Consider the following 14,119-nt stretch of genomic DNA (forward strand, 5'->3'; position numbering starts at 1 on the left):
ATACTGATTGCCAGCACCTGTGTTCACAGCATAAAGTCTCCTCACTCCCGTCACTCCGCATCTGGCCTCGTACAAAGTGGACTAAGCCCCATGGACTTCCTCCCCAGATTCTGCAACGCGATTTTCCTGCCTTTTGCCTTTTTGCCCGTCTGTCTGCCTGATCCCGGTATCGTACCGTTTTCTGTTTGCTCCGTTGGTTCTCGTTTGTTCCGAGTTCGACTCGTGTACCTTGTTTTGACGCTCCCTGTTTTGTACTTTTTAGTTCACTGTGCTTTTACGCCAGTCTCCTTATTTTCCAGTGCTTAGAGCCTGAGTATTCCTGAGTTCCTGATCCTTGTGTTCACCCCTCCCCTGTCTGTATGGTGTTTCCATCTGCTCGCTGGCTGAGCCTAATAAACTATTGTCAATTCCATCTCTGAGTCCTGACGTCCATGACACAAATACAAGTCTCATGCATTTTCATAATCAACAACACTTGAGTAATTCAATCTCTGAACATGCACCTTGTGACTCATATTATCTGTTAGTCATGTTACATAAAGTCGAAAAACAGTTTACAAAAAGAACTTGTGTTGCATGTTATGATGCCTTTTATGAGATCTGTATCATAGAAAAAAGGTAAAAACAAATATTACAACCAATCATGGCTGCCATTTCTTATTTGAATGAATAAAATGATATACACGTCTGACACTACTACTAGGTCGTCCTCAGACGGGCCCTCCATCGGTGCTTCCAGTCATCCCGATCCTCCATGCATCTCGCCAAGTCTCAGCACAACATCCTACACCTTTCTTTGCTTTTTGTAAACGTTAAACAACTGTAAAAAGTCAATCAATAAAAATATCTCTTGACTAACTTCACACTGACACTGATTCTCCCGTTAAATTCACAGGAATTTTCACAAACAAATTCAATGCAACAAAAAACGAAGACTAATTCTGATCTCTCTGATCCATTTTACAATGATCCTTTAATGGCTAACAAACACGTAATTTGTTATGACACGTGTTCTACTTTGCATCAGGCCATTTCTACTTTATGTTATGCCACACACAGACGTCATTTTGGAAAAGCGTTATCCTCAATATTGCTATTGTTCCACTCCTTCAATCGAACCAAAAACTCGTATTTCTTTCCATAGAGCTTGGTTGTTTCTGGCTCATCTGTACAATTCATCCAGACTTTCAATGGCTTTTTCTTTACTGTGGTCTCTCCAGTCACTGGGGATTGTTCCTCCGCCCTGGAATTTATATTCATAGTAGTCTTCCAGTTGCCTCTGAAATCTGCATACAAACCATTTCCAGTATGTCAGTTTAGACGCATCAGGAGTAATCTGCCATGAAGAATACTTCTCCCCAGCAGTGTGATACTGTTTGTAAGGATAACTCGTATCTGAACCATCACGGAAGAAACTTCCATCACTTGCAACTAATGTTGTGCAGAAATCGCTGACCAGGTCCTTTGTGCCTCTAGTGTGCCATCCGATAATCCCAGACGGGCGATGGAAAGGGACAGTGTGTTTGTCAGGACTGTGATTTTCAATTGTGTTGATACAAACAGCTGCACAGAATGGACACTTTACCCAGCAGCAGTGACACAGCTGATCGATGAGGATTTGGTCAGGCTGCATCCTGAATTCCTCCATCTCATGCAGTGAGAGACTGTTCATCTCCTCTATGATGGGTTTAAGGCCTTTCTCTGTCTCTTCCTTAAGAAAGTCAAAATTGTTTATGTCACTGAAGTTTTCACAACAAATTGTGTCGAAGGTCAGCTCCTTTTCTAGCAAACTGGAAAATTCCTCCATCCACTTGTCTGCGACTCCCTTTTTTCCTTCCATCTTTTTTACTTTCTCTGTTGCAGTAAATAAAGCTTGACTCACAAGCTTATTGATGTCTTCAACATTTTTCTTGAGTACTTTCTGTACTTCATCTTTGTTTTCTGTGAAGATGTACTTATGTACTTTCTCTCTTATAAAAGTCTCTACTTGTTTCCTTGGGTTTAGGATGTAGGTGATAAAATCACTAAAGACCTCTTTCTCTGCGAGCCCCTTCAATACGTGTTTCTCCAAGTTCAGCCTGTTCTCCTTGAATGCTGGGAAACTGCCCCTTATCTTTCCAGCGAGATCAATGGCAGTCTCGTTACAGACGGCCTCAACAATGGAACTCTTCAGTTTCTCACAGATCAGTTCTCCAAGCACGACAGCAGATGAGTTTCCTTTGCAGAAGCTTCTGAAAAAGTTGTAATACTGCGTTTTCTTGCTTTCTACATAAGTGAGTGCGTTGTTGTTCATTTTGAATGTCTTGTGGGACTCTGAAAGCCAAGTCCCTGCGCTGTCAAATACATACAGTAAGAGATCAACTGTAAACTCTTTCTTTAGAGCATATTTCTTCTTTGATTCAAAATCTATTACCCTTTCTTTTACATGTTTGGCCACTTCTTGCAAGTAAGTGGATCTGTAGCCTTCTGAAGCTACAGGTTTGCTCTTGATTTTATCAAGGGACTGTTTTTCAACATCTTCAACGAGGGATCTGATATGTTGCTGCTCTTCAGGCAGAACATACTCTTTGACGTAATTTCCTACTTTAGGTATTTTTTCTAACATATAGTCAAACATCTTTCTTAGATGTCCTCTACTATCCCTTTTCTTCTCCTTATCTTGAAGTTGTTGGCCTGGTTGATCTTGGTGCTTTGTGAGAGATACATAATAATCGTAATTGCCAAGTTCTGAGAGTTTTTTGTACTTGCCAACTCTTTTGGATTCATTTATGAGAGACGGTTCAATACCAAGCTCCTGAAGGACTTCAAATTCATCTTCTTCCAAATTGATGTCCTCAATAGGTTTTGTATTTGCAGTTAGTTCCCTAACCCAGACCCTCCAGACCGAGTTGAACTGCTTTTCAAGTTCCTCTTCATCTTTTGCCTTGTCTTTTAACTGATGAGCGAGCTCTTTGCTCTTTTGTAGCAGCTTGTTCTCAAACTCTATCTTCTTATCATCAAGCTTTTTACAAGCAATCTTCTGCTCAATGACTTCATCCAATTTCCTTTTAACTCCTTTCACATGTTCATCAAGGAACTCCTTGATTTTGTTTTCAAATCGTCCTCGCCACTGAACCAACATTTCTTTGTCACTGTTATCATCAAAGTGTGTTGTCATTGCTTTTTCGATTTCTCCAAAGGTTGTGGTAATTTCCTTGTGAAGAAAACTTAGCTCAACCTTGTCACGTTTTCCACTTTTTATCTCTTTATAAAGCCCATTCTCAATGGTCAACATGTTGCTCCTCAGGTCCCAGGTCCAGTTCCCATACTGGACCTCAAGTTTTCTGTACACTGCAATTTCACGTGTGTTTTTGAAACTGAAAACAAAGTTTTCGTTCATCAGAGCTGTCCACAGGTCACAAATTGTGCTCCTGAAGTGTGACAGAGTGATCCCAGCAGACTGTGAAGCTTTAGAGAGGATAAAGTTCTTCAGCTCTTGGACGCTCTCACTATAACCTGGATTTGGAGGAGCCATAGGTGGACTTCCCTCCCATAGTTGGGCAAAGTATTTCACATCTTTCTTCACATCAAAAGCAATGACGTCACTGAAGCACTGAGCTTCACAAACCTCCTCTTTGGCTGCTAGTTGGGCCATCTGGTCGAGTTTGTCTTGCAGCCGTCTCTTTCCATCCATGTTTTTCTCTGCAGCTGCAATATCTGTAACATTCTGGTGAACGAACACGCAACTTGGAGAAAGTTTAACTTTCTTCATTCTCATGAAAGCCTGAACAACAATCTGCAGAACATCTTGCATCTCAGCTGGATTCTCTCCAAAGATGTTTATCAGTGTCATGTTTCCCAGACCAACAACAAATGTTGCCAGTTCATTGTCGTGGTGAAGAGTGGCGTTACCTTCCAACTCAAGAGCACGCAGTCCTTCAGTGTCCACCACTAGAATGTAGTCAAACTGAAAGTCTTTCTGGATCTCCTCTGACACTTTGACCAGCTGCATGAAGGCCCCCCTGGTGCACCTGCCAGCACTCACTGCAAACTTTAACCCAAACATGGCATTTAGCATGGTTGATTTTCCACTGCTCTGTATACCTAAAACTGACAAAACAAAAACTTTCTTGTCGCCCAGTTTCTTGATGACTTCATCTAGAAGACTAGAGATCCACGTTAAAGGCACATGACCTGCATCCCCATCCAATAGCTCCATTGGGTGTCCTGATATCATCAGCTCTGCAGCCAGTTTAGGATATGTAGACCAGTCAGTCTTCTCAGTCATCTTTGCTTGTTTCTGCAGAGATGCATGGGCTTCATAGAGCTGTCCCATTTCTCTAAACATGTGCTCCAAGCCAAAAGTAGCCGACTGTAGTTTTGCTGATATTTGATCAAGCTCTTTTTGTTTAATTTTCAGCTGATCAGATTTGTCATGCTTCTTCTTCAAAGCCAAGACCTCAGACCACACTTTATCATAACTTTGGAGAATTGAAGAAAGATCGTCCGTGGAGAGGGCATCTATTAAGATCTGACACCATTTGAGGAAATACTCTTTGTCTGTTGATGGCAAAGATGAGAGGCTTTCAATGAACAACTTCATCAGTTCACTAGAAGCAGTGCATTGATCTTTCCGTATTTGCTCTAATTTCTTTTCCTTTTGGGATTTCTCAATCTCTCCTTTGAGGTGATTCAGTTCTTTGTTTATTCTGCACCACTCATGCCACAGTTGGCCATGACAAGGCAGAAATGTGTCTTTGATCGTCGAAACGTCCTTTGTCTGAAGCAACTTCACTATTTTCATAGCAGCTGATTTTCCTTTTTGGCAGACTTTGTCATCTTCATCCACTCTGATTCCAGAGACCTTAGCCATGGTTTCAAGCTGGAAGGATTCATGTGGTCCAGACAAAATAGTTTCAATGATTTCTTTCAGTTCTACAGAAACGTCTGACTGGCTTCTGTCCTTTAGACCCATTTTGTATTTTCCATCTTTCATCTTAACCGCACCACTATCATTATCAGCAATGAGAATAATGAGAGGCTTCGGAGACTTGTAGAGGGCCGAGATAACTGCAGTACTTTTGCCACCTTTTTCCATAGTTGGTGCAAAAACAACATTGACTGAAGATTTTTCCGTCAGTATGTCACGCTGTTTTTCAATTGACAAAGCATCACCATGAAGATTACAGAAGGCAATACAGTCAGTGAAGGCATCGTTTGGTTTTCCAGCAGGGCAGTACCAGGCAATCTCTGCCACACCATCCATCAAATGGCGAGACTTGGTGCTACCTGGACAGTTTCTGTGGAAGAAGGTGCTGTGACGGTCGTTGATCAAAGTGTTCAGCAGCTGAGATTTAGACAGAGATAGTGAACCCAGGCGGAGAAATGACACCATAGGTGTCTCAGCTTTGCAGATGGGCATACTCTTGGTGACAATGTTTGAATTATCTTGGATTTCAGATATCTTCCATGTTTTGGTTATTTGTCTGAATGTCCACAGAGGACAGTCAATATCCATTGTGACTAGGTCAGGAACAAGCAAAGGTAAGGCGTACTGACATTGTGATAGCTTTGTAATCATGTTCTGTTTTAAAAAGCTGTCTGAGCAGTGAAATACTGCCATTTGAACATCCATTGGATGCACACGAGTCTTGAGTTTTGATTCATCAAAGTCTACACTGGTGCTGAAAAGGACATCTAAGTCATCGTCGTCTGTCTCAGCAGTGTCTAACTCTGGAACAGGCTTTGACTGGCTCAGCTCAGCACTATCTTGTCTTACAGTAATATATCTGGCTCTGTAGTCTAACATCATCAATCTCTGGAGAAAAGCATGAGCGAGATCTTTCTCAGATGCTTCTTGGTCCTGATTCACAGGTGGATATATTTTTAAAAGTTCTGCCGGTGAAAACTTCTGTTGATGTTTGTCCTGAAGGTGAAGTCTGCCAAGCAGTGTTTCAGTTTCTCTTTGATATTGTTTCTTCCTGTTGATCTCTTCAGAAGTCTCCTCTGACTGCTGTAAATAAGTAAATAAACATGTACTGTATGTGGACAATGAGATATAAAGTAAACAGTCCTAAAGAACATGTGAAATAAATGTGGAGTTTCTTACCTTCTCCATGTTTCCACTCGTATCCATATCTAAACCTGCAGTAGAATAATGTATTATAACAGAGTCAGAGCAATGTACTTTATTTTTCTATTAAAAGGTATATTATGCAGCATTTTCCTGAAAAACAATCGATAGACAAAAATAATCTCTCTCAAAAATCACTTGTGATCCACTTCAAGTGTGTGGTGGTGTCTATATCTGCAGAGACACTGCCCTCTGCCTGTATTTTCTATTTGTATCTTATTTTGCTGTGTTCAGGATGTTTCTAAGCATCAGCAAAGAGCCTTTTGGCCCCACATGGGTTAGTAACTCCCAGCCAATAACAGCCTGTTCTCATTCCCAGGACGTCCAGTACTGCCACCACTGCAGTGTGGGGAAACTGAACCTAATATAGCAGTTACCTTTGCTGCCTAACCCTTGCCTCCCAAACCACTGCTAAATTACTGTTATAAACTGTTATAAGCTTAATTAGCTTTGTTCTTGATTTTTAATTTATTGTAGTATTCATTCAAATGTTACCTTTCTCCTTGGTTGCAGACTGTACAGGCTTTCAGATTCTTCTCCTACTGTTGCGTTGTCATCATTCTTTGAGTGTTTAACATCACAAGGTTTATTTACTGGATCACACTAATTAAAACAAATTATTTCATTTAACATTAGTTAACCAGGTTAGAATCATAGAGATTAAGGGGTGCTATGAGGGGGGCCTCCGTATCCTCAAAGTTGCCCATCCCTGACCTAGAGCCTCCCACAAACCAAAGGAAGAACCTGTGCTTATCAGTTTACAAGTTGTCCTCACAACTCTTGAATTTTGATCTTACATTTGGAAAATAAGATTCATCCAACTAAAGTTCTTAATTTGTTTGAAGTAAGCAGACTCACCTTTGTGTTTTAAAAGCTCTGCCAGGTCTGTGTAGATGTTCCGCCTTGTTACAAATTCTTCCAAATACCAGAGAGATACTTAACATTACCAGAGAGGTGTTTGTTCTGCCCTGAACAAACACCTTCTGTCCGCCGTTATGAAGACGTGATGTGGAGAACTGAGGAGTTCAGCGTCTGAATTTCTTTTATACCAGTGTTGACAAAAAGAGAAAATTAAACTAGAACAGCTCTAACACGTGATTTCCCAGAAACCTGATAACAACGATTCACGTGATTTCCCAGAAACCTGATGACAACGATGCTGAAACACTAAGTTAACCAATAAGGAAACACAGTAGCAAAACACTTATATGAAGTAATATAACTACCTACCGAATGTATTATCAGCCCTTAAATAGAAATTACATGTGGAGTTTTGGTTTTGATGAGCAGGATTAGAAGCGTAATAAAGGGTAATAGAAGATGTAGTTTTATGGAGAGCTGTAAGCAATCTCATATGAGATAATGAGTCATTTCCAGGTTACAGGTGAAGGGTCACATTTTGAGTTTATCAAAGTTGATCAAAGCATCAAACATCCATCCTGCAGAAAGTACAGAGGATCTAGTAGTTAATCAATGACACCACATGCAGATGCACAAGAGAAGAAGAGGTATGTTTCTATGGAGGAACAACAGAATATCACACTGTTCAGCCTTTCTTACTTGAAATGAACCCAGAACTCAGGTCACTGGAAAGTATGGTTATGGTTTTATTGGATCCATTTAAAATATATTGTCTTACCCAATGCACTCTCTAGCCTTCAAAGAGAGCTGCTATATACTGTAAATAAATAAGCCTCTAGTTTGTAGCTTCTAATCTAGTTTCTTTGCTTTCTCTTTTTTAGTTGTCATGGTTGACCTCGTTTGTGACCGGCTGGCTGACAATCATATATATATATATATATACAGTACACGTTACAGGTGAGGGATCACTTAGACTTCGGATCACAATGTACAGAGGTTTTATTACAATTGTTAAGAAACTTTGTTGCTCAACTTGACGTCTCTGACCTCTGAACCTTCTTTATCTTTATTTAGGTAAGATAAATTGTTCTATTGTTCCTGATTATGTAATTCTTGATTATGTACAGTGTGAAAAAACAATATACAAATCAAAGTTGATTTAAAATGCCGTGTTGCCCAGTGTATTTAGTCAACTGTTACAAGTATAATTAATACAGGTGGGACATACTTCACTCACTTTGTAAACTGTGTTACGGATTAAACTAAGTTATTCATAGTTTGTCTTGACAAGAATCCATGTTGTGAAGTCAGACTCATTCAGTGACTTACATCTTTAGAATAGTTTCAATAATCTATAAAATCATGGCAGCAACATAGTGCAGAGGGTCAGTCCAGGGTCAAAAACATCCATACAGCAGAAACTGAATAAAGACCAGGATCTGGTAGTTGATAAATGATGCCCCATGTACATAAATGTGAGAGGAAGGAGAATGTTTCTATGCAGGAGCCTCTGCATCAAAGTTACTGCATCAATCAAGTGTCACAAATGAAAAGAAACGAGATATATTCAGCTCTTCATTTAGGCCAAAGGGCTCAACTGTGTTATGAAGTCAATATGCCTCTCTGCAGAGCAGTGGGTTGATAATGTCACCACCTCGAGGAGAGAGTGAGATTGTCTCTATTCTCCAGAACTTTAATGACGTCACGGTTAGCCTGTGCAATAGCATAATCATGTGTTCTGTGTGTATTGCAGTTTTGTGTTCAGATATGCAAAATCTTTAAAGCACTTTCAGTTTGTCCAACATAAACCAGAGCACAGGGACATTTCAGCATGTAGACAACATGTGCACTGCTGCAGGACTTTATGGTGTATTCTCACCAGTAAGTGGATGTGTAAAGTACTTGTTGTCAGATGAGTCAGAACTTTGTGCCACAGCAGAATAAAAACTGTAGGAGACAGTGTTAGGTGGTTTTGTAGTGCCTAAAGAAAATATCTTAGAAACATTCTTACACTTTAACTTTGTAGATGACAGCATAAACTCCTACCAGAACAATCTCAATGTATGTTACAAATAATCTGCTGTAAATCGAGCAATTATATTCCTTCACCACAGGGTGGCAGTATCTAACAACACAGTAACCCACTGAAACTACTCCGTAAGGACAGACTTAATGTTACAACTGTCAGAGAGTAAAAAACAGGAGGAGATAGTGGTATGATGCCACTGAAAGGGGACGTTAAGGGAGAAGGACAAGAGAGAGAGAGAGAGAGATATATCTGAAGTGTCTGGAAATGGCCATGGTGTTTCATGATGGGAGTCCAGTAAAGACCCTGATGAAGGCAACAAGCTGAAATGTGTTGGTCTGATAACAAAGTTGGTCTTTATACTACAAGTGTTGCCAGTACGGAAGAGTATTAGGGCCAAGCATGAGGGGGAAAGGAAGATTTTTAGAATAGGACATGTAAAGAAAATTGTGAGGAATAATAAATTACTTCTTTTTCTTTGCAATATTATAATCTAAATGTGGAGTTTTTATTTTTTACCTCTCCGGGAACCATCACTTTACCGTGGTGGAGAGGTTTGTGTGTCCCTATGAACCTGAGAGCTGTGTTGTCTCGAGCCTGGTGCTCCTGGTAGGGCAGGGGTGGCCAACCCGCGGCTCTCGAGCTGTGTGCGGCTCTTTGCATAGTTTCATGCGGCTCTTCAGTTCATATCGAATTTTATTTGTGTGTAGGCTACGCGTGGTGTCAGTATGAGAGCATGACAGCGCATCTAATTGTGATGTGGCCCAAGAGCCAATCACAGAAATGCCTGCGATGCAGTGAACCAATCACCTTCGAGGGGGGGGAAAACCTATCGTAGAGTAAACACTATCTGACCATCTGAGTTCGATCCTAAAATGGCAGGGAAAAATGCACAGCTAAGCGAAAATATGAAGACGAACATAGGACGTTTTTAGTAGAGTGGGAGAGTTCATATTCATATAGAAATGCTGCCTGGTGCAAAGTGTATTTGTATCTTCACTAATTTAAAGAAGCAACATGCATAGGAAGATAAAACACTTTTTTACATTTTTCTACTGAGAGTTTGTGTGAGAGAGTGCACACAATGTTCATTGTTGATAATAACTGGCCTCTGAATACTGGTCGGAGAGGTTTAATTCAATTTCTGTCAATATTATGGTGTGTGACATTTACAATAAATCTGTCTGAACAATCTGTGTGTCTGTCTGTGTGAGGGTGTGTGTGTCTTTGGGAGGGACGGTCTTTGAGTGTGTGTGTGTGTGTGTGTGTGTGTGTGTGTGTGTGTGTGTGTGTGTGTGTGTGTGTGTGTGTGTGTGTGTGTGTGTGTGTGTGTGTGTGTGTGTGTAAAGTTTTAGATTTTCACTTTGTCTGTGCGAGAGAGAGAAGGGAGGAAGAGAGTGAGGGAGCACAGAGAAAGGCTGAGAACAAAAGAGAGGAGAGGGGGGGTGCGCATCTGTGACTGTGTATGATGTGGCTCTTTGCAGTAGCATCGTCACATTTTTGGCTCTTAACCTCTGACTGGTTGGCCACCCCTGTGGTAGGGTCTCCCAAGGCAAATTGGTCTCAGTCGAGTGGCCGGACTAAGAATGGTTCAAACGACTTCATGATACAGAGGAGAGACCCCGCCCGGAGGAAGCCCGGGGCCCCCATCTGGAGCCAGGCCCAGAGGGAGGGCCCAACAGCGAGCGCCTGGTGGCCGGGTTTTCCACGGAGCCCGGTCGGGCACAGCCCGAAATAGCTACGTGGTGCCTCCCATGCATCCATCCTGTGGGCCCACCACTCATGGGAAAAACCGCTGGAGTCGGGTGCGCTGTCACACGGGCGGCAGTGATGGTCAGGGACCTCGACGGACCAGACCCGGGCAGCAGAGGCTGGCTCTGGGGACGTGGAACGTCACCTCTCTGTGGGGGAAGGAGCCGGAACTAGTGCGGGAGGTGGAGCGCTACCAGTTGAATCTGGTGGGGCTTACCTCCACGCACAGTCTTGGCTCTGGAACCGTACTCCTGGATAGGGGTTGGACTCTATTCTTCTCCAGAGTTGCCCAAGGTGTGAGGCGTTGGGCGGGTGTGGGGCTACTCACAAGCCCCCGGCTGAGCACCGCTACGTTGGAGTTCACCCCGGTGGACGAGAGGGTCGCCTCCCTACGCCTTCGGATTATGGGGGGGAAAACTCTGACTGTTGTTTGTGCCTATGCCCCAAACCGCAGTTCGGAGTATTCGGCCTTCTTAGAGACCCTGAATGGAGCCCTGCAGGGGGCTCCAGTAGGGGACTCCGTAGTCTTGTTGGGAGACTTCAACGCACACGTGGGAAACGATGGAGACACCTGCAGAGGTGTGATTGGGATGAACGGCCTCCCTGATCTAAACCCGAACAGTCGTTTGTTGTTGGACTTCTGTGCTAGTCATGGAATGGCCATAACAAACACCATGTTCGAACATAAGGATGCTCATAAGTGTACGTGGTACCAGAGCACCCTAGGCCAAAGGTCAGTGATCGATTTTGTGATCATATCATCTGATCTGAGGCCGCATGTTTTGCACACGGGTGAAGAGAGGGGCGGAGCTGTCAACTGATCACCATCTGGTGGTGAGTTGGCTCAAGGGGTGGGGGAAGACTCTGGACAGACCTGGTAAGCCCAAACGGGTAGTGCGAGTGAACTGGGAACGTCTGGAGGAAGCCCCTGTCCGGGAGATCTTCAACTCACACTTCCGGCGGAGCTTTTCAGACATTTTGTGGAGGTTTGGGGCATTGAACCTGAGTGGGCGATGTTCAAAACCTCTGAAGCTGCGGTGAGGAGCTGTGGTCTCAAGGTCTTAGGTGCCTCAAAGGGCGGTAACCCTTGAACACCATTGTGGACTTGGGTGGTCAGGTGGCTGAGTTTACGGTAACCTAAATGTAGCCGGTCTGTAGCTGACACCACGATCGACATCGGTTACATAAAGATAAATTAACAAAAAACAAAATATTCTAATTATATGCCCCTTTCAGGATCTTGACTTTTCTCCTCAGATACAAATGCTGTTGTGTGATGTTCTGAACCTCTAACTAATATGGGTTCATTTCACTAATATGATCTTACCAAATCTCATCTGTTTTTTAAAATAATTTATTTAAATTATGTTATATTAAAAGGGACATTTGAGATGTTTTAGGGTGGTATGAGGTACTTATCCATCTTCACGGTATTACCCAAAGCAGATGGCGGTTCGCACTGTCCCAGTTTGCAGAAGCAGACAAGAGTTCCAGCACGGAAGCAAAGTAATCTACTGCTGTAGCAAAACATATTTTTACCAATCTCAGTTTAAGTTTATATTTAGAATATTTTTACAGCGTTACCTTGCAGTCAGACAGCTACACAGCCTGTGTTTCCAATATGAAACTAAAGCCACTACCTATGAGACCAAAGACTAAAGCAGGAGCATTCAAACGCAACTAATAACTTGCATTTATGGATGCTGGGAATGTTATTCTCTCCTCTCTGTTGCCTGAGGAGTCTCTAAAGAATTTTTTCAGGGACTACACTTGACAAAGAAAACCTGACCACAACTGGGACTTTCTAAGTCTGACTCATATGATTAATTATTCATTTGAGAACAAGCACTTTCCATTATTCTCTTTTCCTCCCTAGCGTTTTCAAGTGGTTTTACTGTTGGCTCCACTGTCGCAAAGACAACCAGATCGCTTTCCGTTATAATCAGAGCCTACTACTGAGGACAAATGAAGTGACATATTTACATCATATGGGGAAATCCAAGAAATATACACAGACACACGGACACAGAAAAGCTAATCGATGCCAGAGCTGTGCAGTCAGTGAGAAGACGGGAGGTGCTACAGCTGATGGACAAACAGCTGGTACCTTTCAGTGCATGCTAACTACGCGACATTGGACAGTTAAATTAGTCTAAATGCGTGTAGCAGTTGTGACGGCCCCTGCTTAACCTGTCTTGTGTCAGTCACTGTGTTGTATCTGTTTAAAGTGTCAGTGGAGCTGATGGCAGTATTCGGTCTGATCTGGAGCACCTTGGCGCAGCGCACCTCAGGACCATAAAAGGCCAGCATCCGCGATGCTGCTCTCTCTCCCTGCCTGGCGTTGTCTTTTGTTTGCATAAACTTGCTTGGCAACTTATGTCCTGTTTACCAATAAATCCCTTATATACTTTGGCATTTCGTGTCCTTATCGTCTGTTTGTTCTGCCCTAGAGCCGGGGTTGTGACACAATTCAACTAAATACAACGACCTATGCTGTAAAACAAATACTGTAATATGTTTTTGTAGTGACGGAAGCCAACAGCAAGAAAAGTGCTTGCTAACGTTCATTAGCTGCTAGCTACTGTTGGCTGCTGACAGGTGGAACAGCAGATTGCACTTGTTCAGAAACGTTAACACGTCGTAAACGATTTACCTTTATTACACTTTGCACCAGTTGCGCATACAAGTGTCCCTTAGTATTCATAAAAAGCAAATAAAATCTTTCTCTTTAGTCGCAATTATCTTAATTTCTGGATCAACTGACAGCTCCTCTGTTTACTTTCTTTTGTCACTTCCGGCAACATAGCGGAAGTTGTTGTAGGGAGAGAATACTATAATTTATTATTGTTTTCTGGTGGTAACATTTAAATCACCAACTCCATACTTAGTGGAAAAAAACACATGTATAATGACCATCTTTATTGATGTACATTTTGTTATCAGCCAATAAAACTCCCATGTAATGCCTTCCAAATAGTTACAATCATGAGTTTGTATTCGCAGCATTTTAATTTCGTCAAACTCTCGTAAATAAAGACATGATATAAGTCATTTTCACACAGTTAACAGGACTAAAGTTGCCGAAAAATAGGAACCTGCATTCAGTCGCCTCATACATACATACGTACAAACATACGTACAAACATACATACATACATACATACATACATACGTACGTACATACATACGTACATAAGTATATATATATATATATATATATGTTTTAATATATAATATACATTTTCCTCAATGCAGTCACTTCCGGCAAATACTTAATAAAGAAAGTGACCAATCTTTGGTCATGTGGAAATCATGAATGTATCATCAAATTTAGTATCACTTGCTCAATCTTAGATGTACACTGCACT

General features: G+C 41.9%; 2 protein-coding genes across 3 annotated transcripts in view; both read right to left on the bottom strand.

Annotated features, from left to right (window-relative positions):
* Positions 1-13,554, bottom strand: part of pick1 (protein interacting with prkca 1) — an 88,212-nt gene extending 74,658 nt beyond the window's left edge. Inside the window, exon 1 of the mRNA XM_029437811.1 lies at positions 13,405-13,554. The gene's annotated coding sequence lies outside the window, so the exon portion shown is untranslated. The remainder of the gene's footprint in view (positions 1-13,404) is intronic.
* LOC115012259 (interferon-induced very large GTPase 1-like) lies at positions 573-7,143 on the bottom strand. Of its 2 annotated transcripts, none has more exons than XM_029437782.1 (4): positions 6,971-7,143; positions 6,608-6,673; positions 6,089-6,123; positions 573-5,992 (listed from the first exon to the last, which is right to left on the bottom strand). In XM_029437782.1, exons 3-4 carry the CDS (start codon positions 6,113-6,115, stop codon positions 1,163-1,165), a joined length of 4,857 nt encoding a protein of 1,618 aa, XP_029293642.1. In that variant the 5' UTR covers positions 6,116-6,123; positions 6,608-6,673; positions 6,971-7,143; the 3' UTR covers positions 573-1,162. The 2 variants fall into 2 exon arrangements, with proteins under 2 accessions (XP_029293642.1, XP_029293643.1); XM_029437783.1 differs by having other exon boundaries at positions 6,608-6,715.
* Positions 13,555-14,119: the final 565 nt, after the last annotated feature.

This window comes from Cottoperca gobio, chromosome 8 (genome assembly GCF_900634415.1).
Source record: "Cottoperca gobio chromosome 8, fCotGob3.1, whole genome shotgun sequence".
Classification (NCBI taxonomy): Eukaryota; Metazoa; Chordata; class Actinopteri; order Perciformes; family Bovichtidae; genus Cottoperca; species Cottoperca gobio.